Source organism: Heptranchias perlo, chromosome 21, assembly GCF_035084215.1.
Source record: "Heptranchias perlo isolate sHepPer1 chromosome 21, sHepPer1.hap1, whole genome shotgun sequence".
NCBI lineage: Eukaryota > Metazoa > Chordata > Chondrichthyes > Hexanchiformes > Hexanchidae > Heptranchias > Heptranchias perlo.
Window position 1 is genome coordinate 18,944,272 of NC_090345.1, and position 19,434 is coordinate 18,963,705.

The window sequence follows — 19,434 nt, forward strand, 5'->3', positions numbered from 1 at the left end:
GTCTTGTGTAATTGCATTGTCAAGATCTGCTTTAAAACTTTCATAATGAGAATACAATAGTTTATAAAAATTTGAACTGAGCCACGCTGGTATTGTGGATTGTGGTATTTGCTAAAGTTTATGATTAAATGTAAGTACAAAATTTGTATTTGTGACCCTCAGATCTAAACCTCTCTGCCTTTGTACCACCCTCTCCCCCTTTTAAAATCTTTCTCAAAACAAATTTATTTGACCAAGCCTTCAGTCACTCTTCCTGGTTGGTGTCTGTTTTCCTTGGACCTATCTGCGACGTCCCTTGGGGCATTTCTGACACTAAAAGTGCTAAATAAATTCATGAACACAAAACCTTGTGTTTTAAGCACAGTATCATGGAGACAGCAGTTTGCATGAAGTATTTAATGTGAAGCTTGACTACCCATGGCATACCATGCCCCAGGTATGACTTCAGAAAAAAATAATAGTGCAGTTCTGAATTTAGGGTACTTTAAAAAAAAATCTATATATAAATTAAAGATCCTTTGTGCGTGGGAAACTAAGCGTTTTTTTGGTCTTCCATACAACCAGGAATTATTGCAAAAGCAATCTCTCTCACGGTGAGGATGACTTCTTAAAGGATGTTGAATGAATGCAGTGGATACTATATGCTGCATGGTTACTTGTACTACAGTTGAATTTTGTAGTTGGTGTATAGTCGAGTTAAGTTGCTAGTCATTAATTACATGAAATACAGGGTTACTGCTGTCCTTAATCTTGATTTCAAGAAGCTATTCTTGTAACACTTGAAATGTGCTTTATAACTTTGTGCGGTTTGGCAAACAATTTTGCTTTGGTTACTGTCAGTAGAAAGCAAAGATTGGTAACTTGTCAGTTGGGTTGTTTCCAGTTTTCAGTCTGGTTTTAATGGGTTTAGTTGTGTGGCAATACTTTATGGCTGTGGTAACCAATTGTGCTAATTATGCCAAAAATAGACTTGCAGGCAAAATAACAATTCCACTATAAGTGGTAATATGGCAGTAAAATCAGTAATTCCTTCTGTACCTAATATTTTACTGTTTTCAATCATTAGCTCTTCATGTTGATTTCTCTTTAACAAAAGGATCATTCTACTCTGCATACTCTGAGTATATTTAGAAGTTTGTGCAGGTATTCCTGGTTCATAGATAAGATGAGTTGTGCCGATTTCAGTTGTTACAACAGTCCGTAAGACCTTTCTAATTTGACTTTCAGCTTTGAGAATATGTAAAAATGAAACCTACATAATTACAGACTGGATGGAAAAACTTCACAAAATAACTTTGAAATTAAATGCCACAAAGTGTGTTTTTTTTATTCTAGCTTCTTCAGTGTCATCTGTATGACAAATCTGAGTTTTTTTCTCAAAATAATTTTGGGCAGGTTTGTGCTCTGGTGGTGACTTTGGAAGAGGAGGCAGGAAAGGATTAATATGCAGCTAAATTGGCTTTAGAAACAATACCTGCTGGAGCAATTTAACCATTTGAAGTAGATTTCATACATTTAGCACCAGGTGGTGCTGCAGTAATGTAGTATACAGTTGAGTGTATCTGCTGAAATTGGACTAACGCTGCACTAATGGCGCAGTGATTAGTTGGCACAGCATTTTGATTTGCCTGTGAAATATCCAGGTTGCAAATGTGTACTTTTCAGTAGTTCCTTCCAATAATGCACAAAAGTAATGTATGAAGGATGGAACAAAATGCATGGGACAAATTTCACATTGTCATTTTTAATTACAGGAAAACTTACAGACGTTGGGTACAGAAATAGAACGTCTGATCAAGTGCCAACATGAATTGGAGCAGCAACTAAAGCATTGAATTGGCACAGTTCTCGGTTTAAGTAATTCCATTGTGAATTCAAGGGAACAGGTGCTGGACAGGCACGTCACTCATGACTCAGACAAGTATATTTTATCTGCACTTCGCAAGAAGATAATGTTGCTTCCACCAACACGCAGGTTTGGAATATTCAGTATGCTGCATTGAACTGACTTCTGTGAAACCTTACTTTCTGACGCAAGTTTTATGTAACACTTCCGAGTTATCATACACATTACTGTAATCTGCTACAAAAATAATGAAAAGACTGCTACAATCTGCGCAGAATAGCGACTAGTGGATGTTGACCATTCTTCTGTGCTCTTTGTTGCTCTTAACAAAGCATTGAATATTGTGCATCCTTACATGAGGATGGTTTATCATGAAGTTTTTGGGGCTATAGTGCAATTATACAATGGAACTCCTGGGCATTTTTAGCTGACAACCTAAGTAATTTTTTTCATTTTGGAGCTCATTTGATTTATTGGCAAAATAAATTCATAGTGCTGAAGCAAATAAAGTGCATATCCATCCTATTGTCTGCCAAATTTTGCTTCCTTGCTTTGACACTAAAAGTACTTAATGACAATATTGACGGAGTATTTCATTTCCATGAGTTTTGCATTGTAGTATGAATGCATTATGCCTGATACTGAGACCAAAATAGTGATTTACTTAACGTAGTTAACTAACCCACAAATCAAATCTAGTAAACCGGCTATGATATTTGGGGCTATTGATTTATCACATGCCTAAGTGAGAAGTTTAAAATACTATAATAGCAGTACTATAATAGAATGCTGATTTTGAAAAATAGTTCAGATTTTTATAACAGATTTTGAAAGAAGGGTGATTACATAGTTTGTTTAAAAAGAAACTGAAGATGGTGCCCAGAACTCTGAATGTTGTGATTAATAACTAGTTGTCCACTTGCTTACAAATAGTAATTGACCCATCTATCAACTTCAAATTCCTCAGTGAATTAATACTACTGTTTAATCAGTGTTCTGAGGTTGCCATTGTAAGAGTTGACTATAAGAAACCAAATTATTCCCTGCAAATTGTAATGGAAATGCACTTTAAACTCAAATTATTACCTTCCAAATTGCACAGTACGTATCTATTATTGTCGTAGTGCAAACTCCTTTTTTCGATTTTTCAACATTTTCAGTTTTAAAACAAAGTGTTGCAGTCCATTCATCATATGTTACGAAAGTGACGTAGTTAATTTTGGAAATTAATTTGTAAAATTAAGTTGTAGATATGTTTCTGTATAAAGAGGACAGTTTTTAAAGTTTTAATCTATTATGTATATATGGCATATTGGATTAATAAATTACATTTTGAGTGTCTTATTTTGCTGTTATGTTACCTTATCAAGAATAACATCATTCATTTATTTCAGTCTGTATATTGTTTCTAAAGGGAAATGTATTTCACTAAATTCATTTGACTAAATATTAGAACATGGATAGTCATCCAGTATCTTGGAAGCTGCATGTAGCTTTTCTGTGGCTGAAGTGTGATTCCTTGATGTTTTGTTTAGCATCTACCCCAATGTCTTAAGTTCTGATATGAGAGGTGTAGAATAACAAAGAATGCAATCAGCCACAACAAAATAAGTGGCATGCCTTCCATTTTGAATGAACTAATTAATTTTATCCCAAATGTACACCTATATCCAGCAGGGGGCTGCCCTCTAAGAAAGAACTTGCATTTATATAGTGCCTTTCAAGACCTCAGGACACCCCAAAACGATTTACAGCCAATGGAGAATTTTAGAAGTTGGGTCACTGTTGTAATGTAGGAGATGCGCCAGCCAATTTACCCACAGCAAGGTCCCACAAACAGCAGTGTGATAATGACCGGATCATCTGTTTGTGATGTTTGTTGAGGGATAAATATTGGCCAGGATATTAGGGTCAACTCCCCTGCTCTTTTGATTAGTACCATGGGATCTCCTATGTCCACCTGAGAGGGCAGACAGGGCCTCAGTTTAAACATCTCATCCATTCTGCATCTTGGCCTGTTTGTTTAACGACATTTAGGAAGTAACACCGCTACTACTGCCACAAGCAGAAAAGAAGTCAGGTGTTATCTGGAGTGGAAGTGCTGCTTGGGTTTGAGACACCAAGGCACTGCTGGTAACTGTGTGAGAGAGAATGATATGGAGGAGATGAGTAGTTGGGGCAGGCAAGAAAATAAATGGGGCGTGAGGAGATTAATTGGGGAGGCAGTCGGAAAGGACAAAGGAGTAGGTCTGAGGTGGAGGTTCTTTTTTAAACCCCTATTTAGAAAAATGTAAAGTTTTCCAATTAGAAGTTTGGCTACCAATTGAATGTCTCCAAAGCCTACAGCAATTTGAGAAGTACCATTTTATTATGTTAATGTCTTGTAGATCATGTCATTCATATGTTTATTTCATGTCCAAGCATTTCAATTTGCTCTTAGAGAATGAGAGAAGTAGGCAGATAGCCCTGTTATAATGCATAACTGCTGAAATCAGCAGTAACTTTGCAATATAAATGCTGCAATATAGTTCCCTTAAACTTCTGAGATGCACCTGAGGGATTGATTTGCAGACTTTGAAGCACAAAACGGCTGCTTGCTTTCTGCCTTAGTACCCCTATAAAACTGATGCAGCATGACACTGAAGGTAGAAGTGGCAAAACAAAAGTACCCCTCAGGCTGAATTGCTAAAGCCTCTGACTTGCCCTCTACAGGTAATTAAGTGCTTTCACTATTATTCATCTGTATGGAGCTTCTCTAGCTATTGGGAAAGTTAGCAGGGGGACAGGTTTAAAATTATTTTCAGAATAATTGTGCCTGGCCTTACTAAAGGAAGACTTTGAATCAATGTAATCCTACATTGCTATACTTGCTCTACATCTATAATGCTTAACTTAAATTTGGGCAGGAAGCACATTCCTCTTGAGGGGCGAGGGGTGATGGGTGGCTGTGGTTGTGCCTATTGATGGTGCAATCTGCATCATGATCTATATATTTTGAGAGTGGATATTTTGATGCCTAATAATGCTTTGGAATGGGAGAGAAGAACCTCTTTCAACCTTTTGAATCTATAAAGGATGGAGAACATTTTGTTTGCTCATCTAGTAACAGACAAATTCCTTTTTAATAAATTTAATGTCTGCATTGCTTTAAATCTGGTTGCTTTCCATGTTAATTATCACTTTTGGGGTTGCTAGGATATGTTCTGCCCCCTGTGTCATTCCATTAGAATGCATTCTCCTCTGCAGTGGCCAGGCTAAATAAATTGTATAGAAATTCTATTAATTTTGAGAATCCCTACGTGGTCAGTTTTTAGTAAAATATTAAAATGCCTACGTGGCAAAGAAGCAGAATGCAAAATGGTTAGAAAGGGTTAATTAGTTAGTAACTGAGATTGATACAAGTGGCCTGGCCCTCCTGCTGGGCCATATGTTTGCTTAGTCAGCAGGCCTGCATTGTCTTAGCAATGTAGAGTCTTTGATGTGATTCAAGGACTGGTCTGAATGTCTCCATGTTTATGGCAGATCAATATAGGTAACGAGCTTAGCCAAAGTTGAAAGACATTCCAGGTTGGGAGATAAGGAACAGAAGGAACAGGGAAGAACATTCCAAGTTGGAAGGTGAGGAAGTATACCCTTTGATGTCTAACAGCAGCATGATCAGCACATGGACGATTTATGATTGGTCGGAAATAATGTAACCTCGCATGGCAACCTATGCCCGGCTTATGATTGGTGTTGACCCTCGTTAAGTATGTTCCAACCCTATTGATTTGTATAAAACCGTGTGGATTTCTGTATGTTGTTGTTCTTGCTCTGCCAGCATAGAGGGACTCTATCAGGAGTCCAAATCAATGCTGCAGACTAAGAACCCTGCTATTAAAGTTGTGCTGAACTTTAAAATGTATTCGGCTGCAGTTATTACTGAACCAGACTGAGGGGAAAGAATCCGGATCGTCAATTTCATCTTATGTCTTTTGATAAACGTCTTCCATTCAAAACACTCACAAAAAAAAAGGTCTTGTGACAATTTTGATGTGGGGAGAGCAAAGCAATGGAAAGACTGGACACATGATCAGATCACCCTAAGATAAAGTGATAAATTCGCGCCCCCCCCCCCCAAATTAGGTCAGATTGATCAATCATAGTGTACAATAGTGCTATGCTCAGACAGGCACATTCCTCTGTTGCGGACAACTGGCAGATGAGGCTAACAATCTGACTGCTAATGTTGCAGTTGCTATTGGTGCCCTTGAAGTAGGCATGTGACCTGCCAACACCACTGAAACAGATTATCTGGATATTCATTTGCAGTTTGTGGCATCTTGCTGGAAAGATTTTGAGCTTAATTTCTTCTAACACTTTTTGTATTTCCAGTAGTTGCCGCACAGTATCAGCATCCTTAGAAGTTTGTTGCTCAATGTGTGGCCTAATTAGGCCTAGACAAATAACAAGAAATAAACATCTTCAACGGCGTGATAGCCTCAAATAAGACCAGGAGGAGGGGCCTGGCCATTTACCATTCCTAGTCTACAGAACTTATTTATTTGTACATGTGACAGCCTTTGCCTAATTTAGTGCGTGACCAATTCCCTGTGCAAAGACTTATCTCGTATGAAGTTGATAGGTTGAGATGTATGACGTTGGAACAATCTTTATGTTGTATTATGTTGACGGAGTCCCACCCGCCGTCAGCTTGAAGATTGTAGCGAGCTGCTTGTTTCAACAATCCACATCAAAGGGCCGCCCACCAGGAGGAGCCAGCAGCCTTGCAGGAGAGACAGGATCATTTCATCCAATAAAGTTCATTCTTACTTGTTATCCTGCGCTGTTTATTTCACATTTCATATTTATTTTCATCTATAAGATGGTAATTGGTTCATGCAGGGGGAAAAAAAGTGCTAATGTTAGTACTGCTCGGTTCTGAGTACATATAAAAACTATTAGTGTTTGAATTACAGCGGAATGTGAAGCAGCCGATGAGTCCTTTTACAGTCCGCTTTTTATTCGCTGTAGAGCCGAGAAACTACTGTAGCCATTTATCTTTACTTTTTGTGTACCCTTTCTAAATATTGCATTAGATCATACAGAGGTCAAAATGGAAAAAGCATAACTATCAACTGCTATAAGTCAAACAAGACCGTGTTAGCTTAGGGGCGTTTAAAGTTTCTTTAAGGCTTCTTGGAATATTTTGTTATCTCATCTGTTTTAAAAGAATGATCAGAACTCGTGGAAAAGGCCACACGCTTTCTATCTGCCTTTTGCCACTTAATGTGATGTGAGGGCGGGTGGGATATGGAAAAAGAACGGTTGTTACTTTAACCTTTTTCAGTCTGTTATACCACCACTTCGCCATAAATCAGCAAGGAATGTTACAGCTGCCAAACAAACAATAAATCTAGCAGCCGCAGCAAGGAATATTGGTAAATATCACCACACTGCTTGAGTCAACCAGCCTGAATATTAAAACGGTGAGAGGTTCAACTAAAGCCTTTGCTTTATATCCTAACGAAGTTAGTGCAAAACATTTTGGGAGCCTCAAGATAGCGTTACGTAACCGAACAACGTTTTTTTAAACTTTAGCTGCCACACGGGTTGCCTTGGTGTGTAAACTGCATAGCTACTATTAATGTCACCTCATCATCCTGTCCCATCCTCCTAGACAAAAGTCTCCAACCGCTTAAGGAGGGTTTGAAGCGGCAGTAATCGCATTGCTTTTTTTAAATTTCTGGTGAGAAATAATACGTATTGAACATTCTATCGGACAAGACCATTCAGCGGATATAAATATAAGCAATCCACTTTTACCCTAAAACGTGCAAATTGTTCAGTGGGTTTAGATAATATTGAAATGATATCAAGTATTATAGATATTGCAAACTCAAATGTTACCAGAAAACCACCCACAGAAACAAACTACTTGTACTGAACCACGTACCAACTGCATTTATTAGTACTCTGCACCAACAGGCCTTATCACACTCCAGTGTCTCTCATACTGCTGGAAAAGGACATGGAGCCGTGTCAGACAGGGCGCTCAACCTTTTCAGTAAGTTATACAAACGTACGCATGAAATGTTTAAATACGTTTATTGCACATATACCAAATATCCACACATTTTATAGAATTATATATAAATACCTATGTGGGAGAAAGCAGACACTGTGACAAGTACGTTATACATAGCTGCACGTGAATTTCGTATGGGGTAGGTGGGAAAACACACGATTATTTTTTGGTTTAGTTGGCGAATGTTAGTGCATAATGAAACACCAGTCCCCCTTTCTGCACCCACTCTGATCGAAACAGATGTTTTGTTTCCGAAAATCTACCAGGAATTTTTGGCTATGATCTTATTAACATTAGCAGTAAAATATATAAGTAATGTTACAACAGATAATGTTCATACTCGAGAAATAGCAACTTAACACTTTTAGGAACTGTCCATAAGTGAAGTTGGTCCTCTGTGGAAATTAAATTATTTTAAATAAGTAATTGACCCCTATTCATCCATCTTTAGTGCTGACAACTCTGAGGTTGCACGTCGTTTCACCTCTTTTTAAATATATAAAATGCGATTTGTTTAATATAAACAATGTTTAATATAAATATGTCTGTACACAATCTGTACAGCAAGAGGTAGTGTTATTCAAAACACAATCCTACAATGAAAAAGTTTTCACGAATTTGGCAGCATGTCTTGATCCATTCTTAAACATCGGTACTTCAAAAAGTCACGTACAACACGACATAAAGTGAGGCATCGGTTATTGACGATAAGAAGTCGTTTTTAAAAAAATCTTAATACTCTTTAGAAAGTAGAGCTTGTGTATTCAAGTTGTTTTAAGATAAAGCTTACGGTTGCTCTATTACATGGACTCTAAAATGCTTAAAATAACAATACCACGACAAAAGTAAATGACAATTTATTTGCTATTCCTCACTCAAGTGACATGACCATGTCTGATAAGGCAATCGTTAATGAAAATACAAACGCCCACGCCGTCCCTTTCATTTTCGTTGTTAGAAATCTTTCATTGTGGAATGTAATTTAAGAAAGACAAACCATTTATGTTGCAAAACTGACCTCGCGTCACTGCTTGCTCCTTTACAGTCAAAGGCATCGCATCCCGCCAATGTCTGGCCTGCTGTTGAATGTTTTATATTTTGTGATCGCGCGGAGTCCAAATCTTAGTGTTAATGAGAAGTACCTTCTCCCTGTCTTCTATTCTCCAATATTGCTAGCAACGATCGCTTATAGAAGAAATCTGCCGTGAAGTTTCTGTGGTTTATACAATGATTTGATACCGACAGAACTCTTGACTGTGTGACACTTCTCCAACTTTGAGGGTGCTTGCACTAATATGTTTTCTTCCAACACTTTTAACTTAAAACTTAAGTTGACGCTTTCCCTCCCCTCTGTAAACTGCATGTGATGCAGATTTCCTCACTCACTATTTCGGTTGGGTGTGCTAGAACTGTGACTCTTCATCTTCATAACGGAGGGTTTCTTTCTTCTGCGTGTCCAAATCGCCTCCGTTGCTTTCTTGTGCCCTGTTCCAATCTGACCAAGTCTCCAAGGTACTGGGGTCCACAGTGTTTCCAAACATTCCCGAACAACGGGAGAATTCCCCGGAGCCCGAGTAGAGTCTGCTGTCTGCATGGCTCGGGCAGAAGAGTAACCTTTTGAAGGCTGCCCTGAAGTCGGGGCTCTTGCAGTAAATGATTGGATTGAAGGCTGAGTTGACATAGCCGAGCCAGTTGAAAAATAAGAAGAGTTTACCAGGCACTATGTCAGTACGGAAAGCCTTCGCCACATTTGCTAGGAAAAACGGCAACCAGCAAAGGGTAAACGTTCCCATAATAATCCCCAGAGTCTTCAGAGCTTTGTGGTCTTTAATGGCTATAATTTTGGATGGTCTCCTTCGAGCTGACCTGCCGTATGGGATAAAATGACTGGTGTAGAACCTCCCCTCGCACTTATCGATCTTCTTCATTTGCTTTTTGGCTTCTTGAAAGACGCGGGCGTAGACAAATATCATGATCAGTAAAGGCAAGTAGAAGGAAATAATGGACGAGGCAACGGCGTAGGCTTTATTTGTTACAAAATCGCAACAACAAGGATCATTGTAACAGCGAATGGCATCTGGGTCGTCATCTCTCCACCAGTGCATCATGATGGGCAATAAAGAGATGAGAGCAGAAATTGCCCAGACCACACACACGATCCCTCGGGCTCTGGCTTTAGTTAGTAAACCCTGGTAACGAAAGGGCGATGTTATAGCGATATAGCGGTCTATGGCGATCATGCACAAAGTTTCGATGCTCGCTGTCACACACAGAACGTCAACTGAAGTCCAGATTTCACAGAAAACCGAGCCGTACTGCCAGTTACCTCGAACCACCAAGGTCGCACCGAAAGGAACCACCAATGAACCCATAATCAGATCTGCACAGGCCAGAGATACAATAAAAACATTGGTTAGGGTCTGCAGCCGCTGGTTCTTTGCGATGGCAAAAACCACCAACAGGTTCCCAAGGACTATGATCAGGACGATGATTGCCATGACTGTCCCCATGCCTATCATCCACTGATCAGAGAACTCTTGCTGAGGCAGGTTTGGGCTTATCTCATTTGCAGGATTCACAAATATTATTGTAGTTGATTTATTATTGTTGCAATCCATGGAGGTCAGTCCGTCTCCCATTGTAGGTTCCGCTTCTAGGAAAGGCTGACAGAGCCGAGTTCATGCATCTGTTTCATTTGGCTTTCCCCGCAGATGTTGTGCTTCTCTCTTCCCTCATCCTATTCCTTTGCCACCAACAACCTGCAACTTGCTTCAGATAAGCGCCCCTCCCACCCCCTTCCTTACGTCGCTAGGCAAGTAACCCAATCAGCCCGCGGCATCCGTTACCCTGCCCTCTCCCTGACGCCACATCTCAGTGTCCAACAACCGCTTTCTCTTTATAGCAGTTAGTTTCAGTGTTAGTGTTCTTAACACTAAGAAAACTTTTAAACAATTGCCTCCGGTTCGTTTGTAAGTATTCTTCAAACAGTTTTCTCCAAGTTCCAGTCGTTCGACGAAAGTGGTGAACCTTTGCAGAAACGTTAGAGATTAAAATAATACTCCCAGCAAGGCTAACAAAAGTTGCATTTGTAAGGTTTACTCCAGGAGCTGCCAGTTTCTCAGCTCTTAATCTACTTGTGTTTCACTTTTAGTTTTTAATTCACAGATAGCAATCCCATGGATTAAGATGATATGGCAACTATTCAGGCAATAATGGTAAGTCTTTGCTCCTTATATATTTCCTTGGTCAGGAATATTGTGCAGCTAGCTCCAATTTCAGAGGCTGTGGAACATGCCCCACCCTTTTCCTCATCAGAACTGTTTGAAAAGATTATTTCTAGTTCAGAGTGTGCACACCCAGTTCTTAATTTGAAACTCTGAATGTCTCATAGGTGGATGTCGCAGACCTAAACACCCAGCTCTTTGCAACAAGGCTTAGGTCGTCCTCAGCAGCGATTTCCTCATTGTGCTTTTGCACCCAAACTACGAGTTGCTCTTCAGATTTTGAGCTGTTTAAATTGAGGATTTTAATAAGGAATAATAAAAATGCATTAGATCTATTAAGCGAATTCTTTTCAACATGCTGTGCACAATTTACACTTTTGTACACTCTAATTTATTTAATTCAGAAAATGTTACAGATAAAACTTTCAAAAAATATATAAAACTGAGATTTCCTCCTAGCCCCTAAAGATAATCAAGTGAAAACTTAGGATATTAATTACAATCTCTGCTATTCAACCGTGACCAAGTATATACCACAGATGGTATTTCCATAGTAGTAACAGTACTGGTCACTGTGTTCCAGAGTACCATAGCACTGTACAGCACAGAAAGAGGCCATTCAGCCTATGGTGCCTCTGAAAGAGCTAGCCAATTCGTCCTTAGCATTTGATAACTTTTACTAAGGTCTTTAGTAAGATATTCATCCAATTCCTTTTTAAAATGGTTATTTGATGTTGCATTAAATATTTTGAATAGGTTATTTCACATATCCATTACTGTAGAGAGGGAAAATACCTTCTGTTCCCCTAATTTTCTCTGAGCCCTGCTAATTTCATACTCATCCTCTGATTCTATGATTACAGTTAGTTAAATAATTCACATAGACCTACGCTATCAGTCCTTGAAAAAAGTATGGTTGCATTTTTCTTTGAATGAGAACAAATGTAATTCTGTGATTCTTTTCTCGTGACTCAAGAGTTTTGATTCCCAGAAATATCCCTGTTGTCTTTCTCTAAACATCTTCATTTCACTCCTGCCCTCCTAAAGTTAGGGTGCCCAAAATTTTACACCGTATTCCAACTATAGCTTTACCAGTGAATGACCCAGGACAAAAGAAGCTCTTTTGATTTTTATCCAAATATTGTTGGGATGCATTCCAGTATTTATTTGATTTTGTATTGTCCTTAATCAGAGGTGAGCCATAAGATTCCACTGATTGGTGACTCGGTAACAAGAGCGTACAAATTTAAGACGCATCGCCAAAAGAATTAAAGGGAATATTAGAAAAAAATTATTTACACAGAAAGTAGTTTAAATGTGGAATTCTTTGCCACAAATAGTTGTTTAAGTAGTCTCTAAATTATTTTAAAAGTGAATAGTTGTTTGAAAAAGAGGAGTATTAAGTGGTTTAAGGAGCAAATAGGAGAGTGGGATTAGACCAGGTGCTTCGTGTGGAGAAAAGTACTGATGCAGACTTGATGGGCTGAATGGCATGTTTCTATGCAGCAACATTCTAGGAGGAATAGCCATCTAACATTCTTCAACCAGGGGTTAAGTTGTGTGCACTTTCTGCAAAACTCACACAGGAATTCTGATGACTTCCTAGCAATACTGGTGTCTGTTTAACACCTACATAGAAATCTACTTAAAGTGAGTTCCCTTCTGAAATCTGAAATAAAACATGATGCTGGAAATACATCTGAAGAGGAAAAATACTTTCTCAAATCCCTTTTTCAGAGGGATCACTCCTGAGATAACCTCTTTGCAGTGAGGGGATGTGGACCAGTGACACTCCGGTTGAGAAGCTAACAGCTAATCACTAGCCCACAAGCACTCTTCTTTGAACTCTGAAGTTATATATACACTACTCAGCCCCTGCACTTTGTATCGATGCCTTTGAACACTACCAATTTTCCTAACACTGGTCACCTCAACATCCAGCTTTATGCTATCAGCAAATTATATAATATTACATGAACTACCCTGCTCCATGTCATTTCTAAATAATGTAAACAGCAGAGGAGCCAGAACAGCCCTGTGAAGTGCCGTAGTTATTGTATCTCATTCAAGCTTTGTGCATTTACCTTCTGCTTTCTAATGCCAAGCTGATTTTCAGATAGCTAGCTATCAATTAATTCCATGTCCATTTATCTTCCTTAAGAGCTTTAGAAGCAAAACTTTGTCAAATGCGTAATGACAATCCAGAAATATTATTTTGACTTGAAAGCCCTTGCCAACTAATAAATCCCTCTTCCAAGAATTTCAGAACATTTCTGAAGCATGGACTGAAACAGTGCTGATTACTCTTTTGTCCTCTATGTGCTTTAAATGACGCTTTATTCAGCAATGACCTAGGCCTGCAGTCCCTTTCAATACTTACTTATCCTTGTCTCTCAGGTTGACATGAGATTTGGCAGAAGATCAACAGAACCTCTGGTCAGAAACTCAAAGTTTTAACTCGGCTGTGAATCAGCGCATGTATAGCAAATCTGTTGCAGACTTCTGTTTTAACTATTAGTGTTAGTTCCTTATGCAGGTTCTGTTCTACTGTGTTTTATCTTGTTGTTTGGGTTACTTATCTCAATTTATTAGTGTGGTCCATACTTGCTGGAATCACCTGCACACCCAACTACTTTGTCATATCAGTATCAAATATAGTTCCAATTGGGTCTTTTTCAATCACGCAAATATTTTTGTGACTTTAGACTATTGGACAGTAAATTAACAGAGTTTGACTTTTATATCTCCATTAGTATTTACAAAAGTAGTAAAAGGTTTTTAACACTAAAATTGTAAAATTAAAGTCTCAGTCTGGACCTGCTAAATTGAATTGTTTGGTGCTTGTGAAGGTAAGGGATACTAGTGCTGGGAAGCAGAATGCATTTTCACTTTGCACACAGTGTGGGCATTCCCAGACCATATATCATGAATTAAAAGCAAGGTAAAGCTCCTCTTCTATCCTAACAGTGTGCCCTCGCCCCATGCTGAAAAGAGGTCTTTTTACTTGCTTCAGTGTAAACGTTTCCATGTTCTCCAACACAGTTTCTTTTGGACTTTGAGTGAGATTATCAGTGTTGTGTTGAATTGTAGCCGGTTTTATGCTCTCCACCTACAGCTGCTAGGAATTAGTTGCAATCCATTAGTTTTGGCAAAGCTTGATCCCTCTTCCTAAAGATAAAGGAATAGATGCCAATCCACTGGTCCAAGACTACCCTCCAAGTGTACCAGCTTGTATTTCCAGTAAGACTAAGCATAACCAGATAGGCTTTGGAGAAGGTAATGAAATCAGTCTTTCCTTTTGAATAGGATAGAGTACACATCATGCTTTGTGGATAAAGCAGAAATGATCAGCACCACAGTTACTGAAAACTAAACTGAATTTCAAATATCCATCCAAAGAATTCAAACCAAATAAGCCAAATGAGCTAAAATAAGATCAGGTGCAAGGTTAAAAGTTTGATTCAGGAAAAACTGTTGCTACTATTGGAGCTTAGATTTATAAAGCTCTATTTGGAGAAAATAACTACTCTCCTTGCTAAACTGTGTCAAATGTTCATGACAATCTGTGTTATCAGAAAGTAGTGAACATCATGCCTGTTCACAGGAAGGGGTCAAAGCCTAACCCACAAAAAGGCAGAGCACAACCCCTACTCCTGTTGAAAGGAGTTGAAAGAGACCAAGGGGTATTAATTAACTCGACATGCATCGCATTTAAACACTGAGGTGGCAATATACAAATGCTGGGTTATCTTCCAAATCATCTGAGTTCAAAATTGGAAAGACTACCCGAAATCATTTCTCTATCCAGAGAGTGATCAACAATTGAAAGAGTGGTTGCGGCCTGGCAGACTGATTAAGGGTCGGACACTGGACTCATTTTAAGAAGAAAAAAAATCTGGAAGCTGTAATGGGAAGATGGTAGGATTGGTATTTTGGAAGGATGAGATCAAATGGGCTGAATAGCATTCCTCATCTAAACTTATCTTGTAAACAATTTCTTGGGCAAAGTTGAACTTGTTTCCTACATTGCAACAGTGATTACACTTCAAATGTACTTCACTGGCTGTAAAGCAATTTGGGACACCCTGAGGATGTGAAAGGTGCTATATAAATGCAGATCTTTTCTTTTGATCTGTGAATTTAATGTCTCAGTTACAGGTCAGATAGTAGATGTTTATGACTCATTTGAAATTTTACAATTAAAATAATATTTTGAAGATACTGATACTAAAAAAAGATCCTATTTACTGGTATTAGTGTAAAAATAGTTTTTCTATTTGTATGACAACATTTGATTGATAAGTGTAAGTATTAAAGACAACTTCAGAAATGATACACAATGTTTACTTTTGGTATTTTTCTTGGGTGAGACCTGTCTATGTGCTCTTCTATGATGTCAAGTAACATGTCTTGTGCTGTTTACTTTGAGGTAATTATAATTTATGCAGAGTTTTCCCCAGTCTTTTCACTGGTAAGGAAGGAGAAACATTCCTTTGTGCCATCTAAATGAAAACAAAGTTAATATTATCACTGAAAAACATCTGTACATAACTAGATGAGAAGTGGACTGAGTTCTTTCTATATGTGTGGAATTTTGCTATGAACATGTGTAAGGATGTCAGTAGTCAGTACCAGGCTGTAGTTTGATTTATCTGTCGTAAGACTAGGAAACATAATGCGTGTAACTGGTATGTTGTGAAATGTCATTTGCCTGTGTATTGTCAGCCCTTTCAAGTCATGTCATTATAATGAAGGTGTTGAAATGTGAAGATTATTACATGATTCATGTCTATATTCAAATATTCATGGATCCTATGATGTAATTCTTTATTATTTGAATATGAATGTAACAATTACATCACTGTTCTATATCAAGAGTGTCATTTCTATTTTTGGTCTTTTCACAATGGAAAAATTTAAAAAATGGTTGGGAACATTATATGATTCTTGTATAGATTAATATCAGTAATCTGACTTATGGAGTTATGGACATTATAGTTTTAGGTAGATTTATTACTTTTATTTTCAAATTTGAGAAAGTAGATTCCCACTGTTTAGTAGGAAGCAAAACAAGTTAGTTTCAATGCTTTTTTGACAAATTTAAATGTTGAAATAAACATCTTTTTTGTTCAAATTGTTCTTGCATTGAGCAATGGAAACAATTCTGATGGGACATATACATCAATATACAAGGTTTCAGCAGTTTAGAAGAAGCAGCTGACTAGTAGAGTCCTTTTGCTAACTGGGAACAATTATGATCTTGACAAAAGGATCCATCTTAACAGAAATGGCATTAAGTAATATGCATAGCTTCAAAATTTATGTCAATTATGAATAAGACATCATAATAGATCTTAAGTGAACATTGGTCACACAAAGCTTTCTTTCATTTTTTGGAAAGGTTAGATTGAATTATGAAAACAATCTGTTTAACTGACTGGTGTATGCAGAGTAAAAGTTTTGGCTAAAGGAACAAATAACTGCAGTCATGATAATTGAACACCTCCAGATCTGGAGCTTACATTATAGAACCAATAAGTTATAATCCTTCAATTTAAGGCCTAGCAGCTTAACAGTGAGGTTTCATTCTCGTAATATATCTCTCTCTGTGAGAGTTCCTAGGCAACAACACTAGAAGGTGAAATGTGACAGATGAAGGGATAAACTACCTAAAGCTCTGCCTGGATAATGACAACCTTTAGGTAAAATTACAGGAAGAAGAAAAAGCATGCCATGTGAATTGGCACGTACAGTTCTGAAGATGCATCAATTCACGTCGGCTTTCATGGTCTGAGCTTTATCACAGTTGAAAGTCATATTTCAAAACAAATGTTTTATGTGCTTAAATGATCTTACAGATGGAATTTTAAAAAGTTTGAAGTATCCACTTTTGAATGGTGTACTATTTGCTTTTTAATTCTCATTCTATGCAATAATTAGAAAAAAATCTGCCTCTGTGAAATATAACCATACTTACAATCAGCCTTAATATAGCAAACATAATTTGATAAACCTTGGAGGCCCATCCTTTATATTTTTCCTCGACTCTTAAATGGCCCAATACATTGTACTTTGTACTAATTCTACAAATGAAAGCCATGAAATCCTGTAAGATCCTGAAGAGAAACAAAATATTTGGATAGTTTTTTTAAAAAGAAAGACAATAAATAAACAGTAGCATATATTAATAAAGTTAATAAACCATTCAAGCATAATCTAAAAAATATGAAATCTGCAGAACATTTTTGCAAAAACAAATACACCTGTTCATAAAAACATTGCAAATTATCTTTGAACAAAATATTATTATTGGAGAGTTTTCAATAAAGTAGTAGAATGTGTCATGAGACAGGGTTACCAGTAATCTTGCCCATGAAATGACACCATTTATGGTGATCCTAATTCTGACCCTAACACAAAGATAATGCTTATGGTAATCTACTCCTAATTCTAAAACAAGACTATCATTTGTATTAATCCTGATTTTAACTGTAATGGCTGCAATTAAAACAGCAATCATACCAATACACCTTGCAATCACTTTACAGAGAAATAGTCGGAAACACTATTACATTTTGTCTGCAAGAATACATTAGTCAATTATTTCTGTAGATAAATTATTCCTATCAATGTTACTATTTGGACACGTAGTTTAGTTGCAGTGTAAGTAGGACATTTTAATTTTTGGCATTTCTTCTAAGAAGTAGCATTTCTAAAATTCTAAGCCTTCATAATATTTGTCCGGAAGATGGAAATACATTAAGGTTGCCATTCCAAAAGGGTAACAATATTTATATTAAAGTATAAGATTCAGGCTACTGAAGGAAGAACTCTCAGAATGGTTTCTACCACACAAACATGTCAGTATCACAGTGGACTGTATCATATGTCCAGGATCCACACAATGTAGTTTGCAGTCTAAATATGTTGGGCCAAATATTTCACAAGTATGTTGCAGCCAGACGGATGATTGATGACCTAAAGCTATAGGATTTCATTCTCTTGGTGCCTTTATGGGGCTGGGAGTTGTGTTGTCCTACACTGGAGTCACGGTATATCATTTTTATAATATTGCAGGACTTTCTTTGAGAGTTGACGATTAAATCATAAAATCACCAAATGTTGATTTAATAAAACAAATCAACTCTCAAAATGTATACATGCTACTTCTGATCATAACTTAAACAGGCTAAATATCAATTGGAAATCAAAAAACATTTGTACCTACATTCCCTGAATATTAACAAAATCATTTTAATTACTGTTATATATTCTTGCCCAGATGTTTACCATTTACTACATTTACAGCTCAATTTAAGGTTACCTTCTGTATGATCTTACTCATTACTTTTGTAATTGTATTTATAAACTTTATAGTTAAGACAGATTTCCTTGGAATACAAACAATTTATAATAAAAGTGGCAACGATAGACCAAAGCAATCCTAATAAAAACATGACTACACCCAGCACCAATATATACCTACCATATTATGTTATTATATTTCCAATTATGGACGATTCAACAGTCCAGCGACAATGTTATTTCATGAAAGCACTAAACATTACTTATTCAAAGTCAGATGGAAAAAGTGAGGTCTAACCTGCAGACTTTGAACCGCATTAACTCTGATGATCTGCCTGTTGCCACTTTCACGGTGGGCCCCCCCGCCCCCGGGGGGGGGGTTGAAGCACCTGCCTGTTTCAGGCGATAGGGTCCTTTTAATATACAAATCTGGGTCCTATGACATACATAGGACCCCGATTGCCATTTTCGGATTGAATTGGTTGGAATGTGTGCCGAGCATTCTGACTCTGAGGCGTGAATGGTACCACTGAGCCAAGGCTGACACTTTTAAGTAACATAATCAAAATTATTGGTTATTATTTTGCATCTTTTGAGCAACTGATGATTGTGATATTAGAAAGACTAATGTGATTGTCATAATAGTTTTTAATGTACTACCTGTCCCTGATGTTTGTGCAGACTAGTTACATACTTTAAAGTTACTTTTAAGAAGTCTATTGGTGTGGTTTGAAGTCATTATATTGACATGGCAATTTAATTTTTAAAATCACCCTTCTAAAATAAAAGTTTCCTTGCCTTTTTTAGGTCCTCTCTCGTTGTGTTATGTATCTTTTTGTGATTGAAAGAGTAAGCAGTGAACTTGATTCCATGGCACCAATAATTATGGGAAGGCAGTGGGGGGACCCAGAAGCCCTGGGAATGCGGAGGTCCTGCCGTATTTTAACAGCAGGACCTCATTAGCATTTTTAAATTCCGTTTCCCGCCCAGCA

The 19,434-nt window shown here is 37.6% G+C and overlaps 2 protein-coding genes and 1 long non-coding RNA gene across 8 annotated transcripts in view; 2 read left to right on the forward strand and 1 right to left on the reverse strand.

Annotated features, from left to right (window-relative positions):
- ccdc186 (coiled-coil domain-containing protein 186) overlaps positions 1-3,190 on the forward strand; it is a 98,254-nt gene extending 95,064 nt beyond the window's left edge. For both annotated transcript variants that reach the window (XM_068002174.1, XM_068002175.1), the window contains exon 16: positions 1,755-3,190. In XM_068002174.1, coding sequence (XP_067858275.1) covers positions 1,755-1,835 — 81 coding nt within the window. In that variant the 3' untranslated portion in view covers positions 1,836-3,190. The remainder of the gene's footprint in view (positions 1-1,754) is intronic.
- Positions 1-10,657, reverse strand: part of adrb1 (adrenoceptor beta 1) — a 68,249-nt gene extending 57,592 nt beyond the window's left edge. For 2 of the 3 annotated variants that reach the window (XR_010966677.1, XR_010966678.1), the window contains exon 1: positions 8,932-10,657. Coding sequence is in view for 1 of the 3 variants with exons in the window: in XM_068002180.1 (XP_067858281.1) it covers positions 9,317-10,552 (1,236 nt within the window). In the remaining 2 variants the exon portion in view is untranslated. Of the gene's footprint in view, positions 1-7,917 lie in introns of those variants that run through there. The other variant, XM_068002180.1, reaches the window with a different exon arrangement.
- A 123-nt stretch (positions 10,658-10,780) lies between these two features.
- The window catches only part of LOC137340016 (uncharacterized), a 76,008-nt gene continuing 67,354 nt past the window's right edge, over positions 10,781-19,434 (forward strand). For 2 of the 3 annotated variants that reach the window (XR_010966680.1, XR_010966679.1), the window contains exons 1-2: positions 10,781-10,882; positions 11,079-11,128. This is a non-coding gene — a long non-coding RNA (uncharacterized lncRNA). Of the gene's footprint in view, positions 10,883-11,078; positions 11,129-11,304; positions 11,464-19,434 lie in introns of those variants that run through there. The other variant, XR_010966681.1, reaches the window with a different exon arrangement.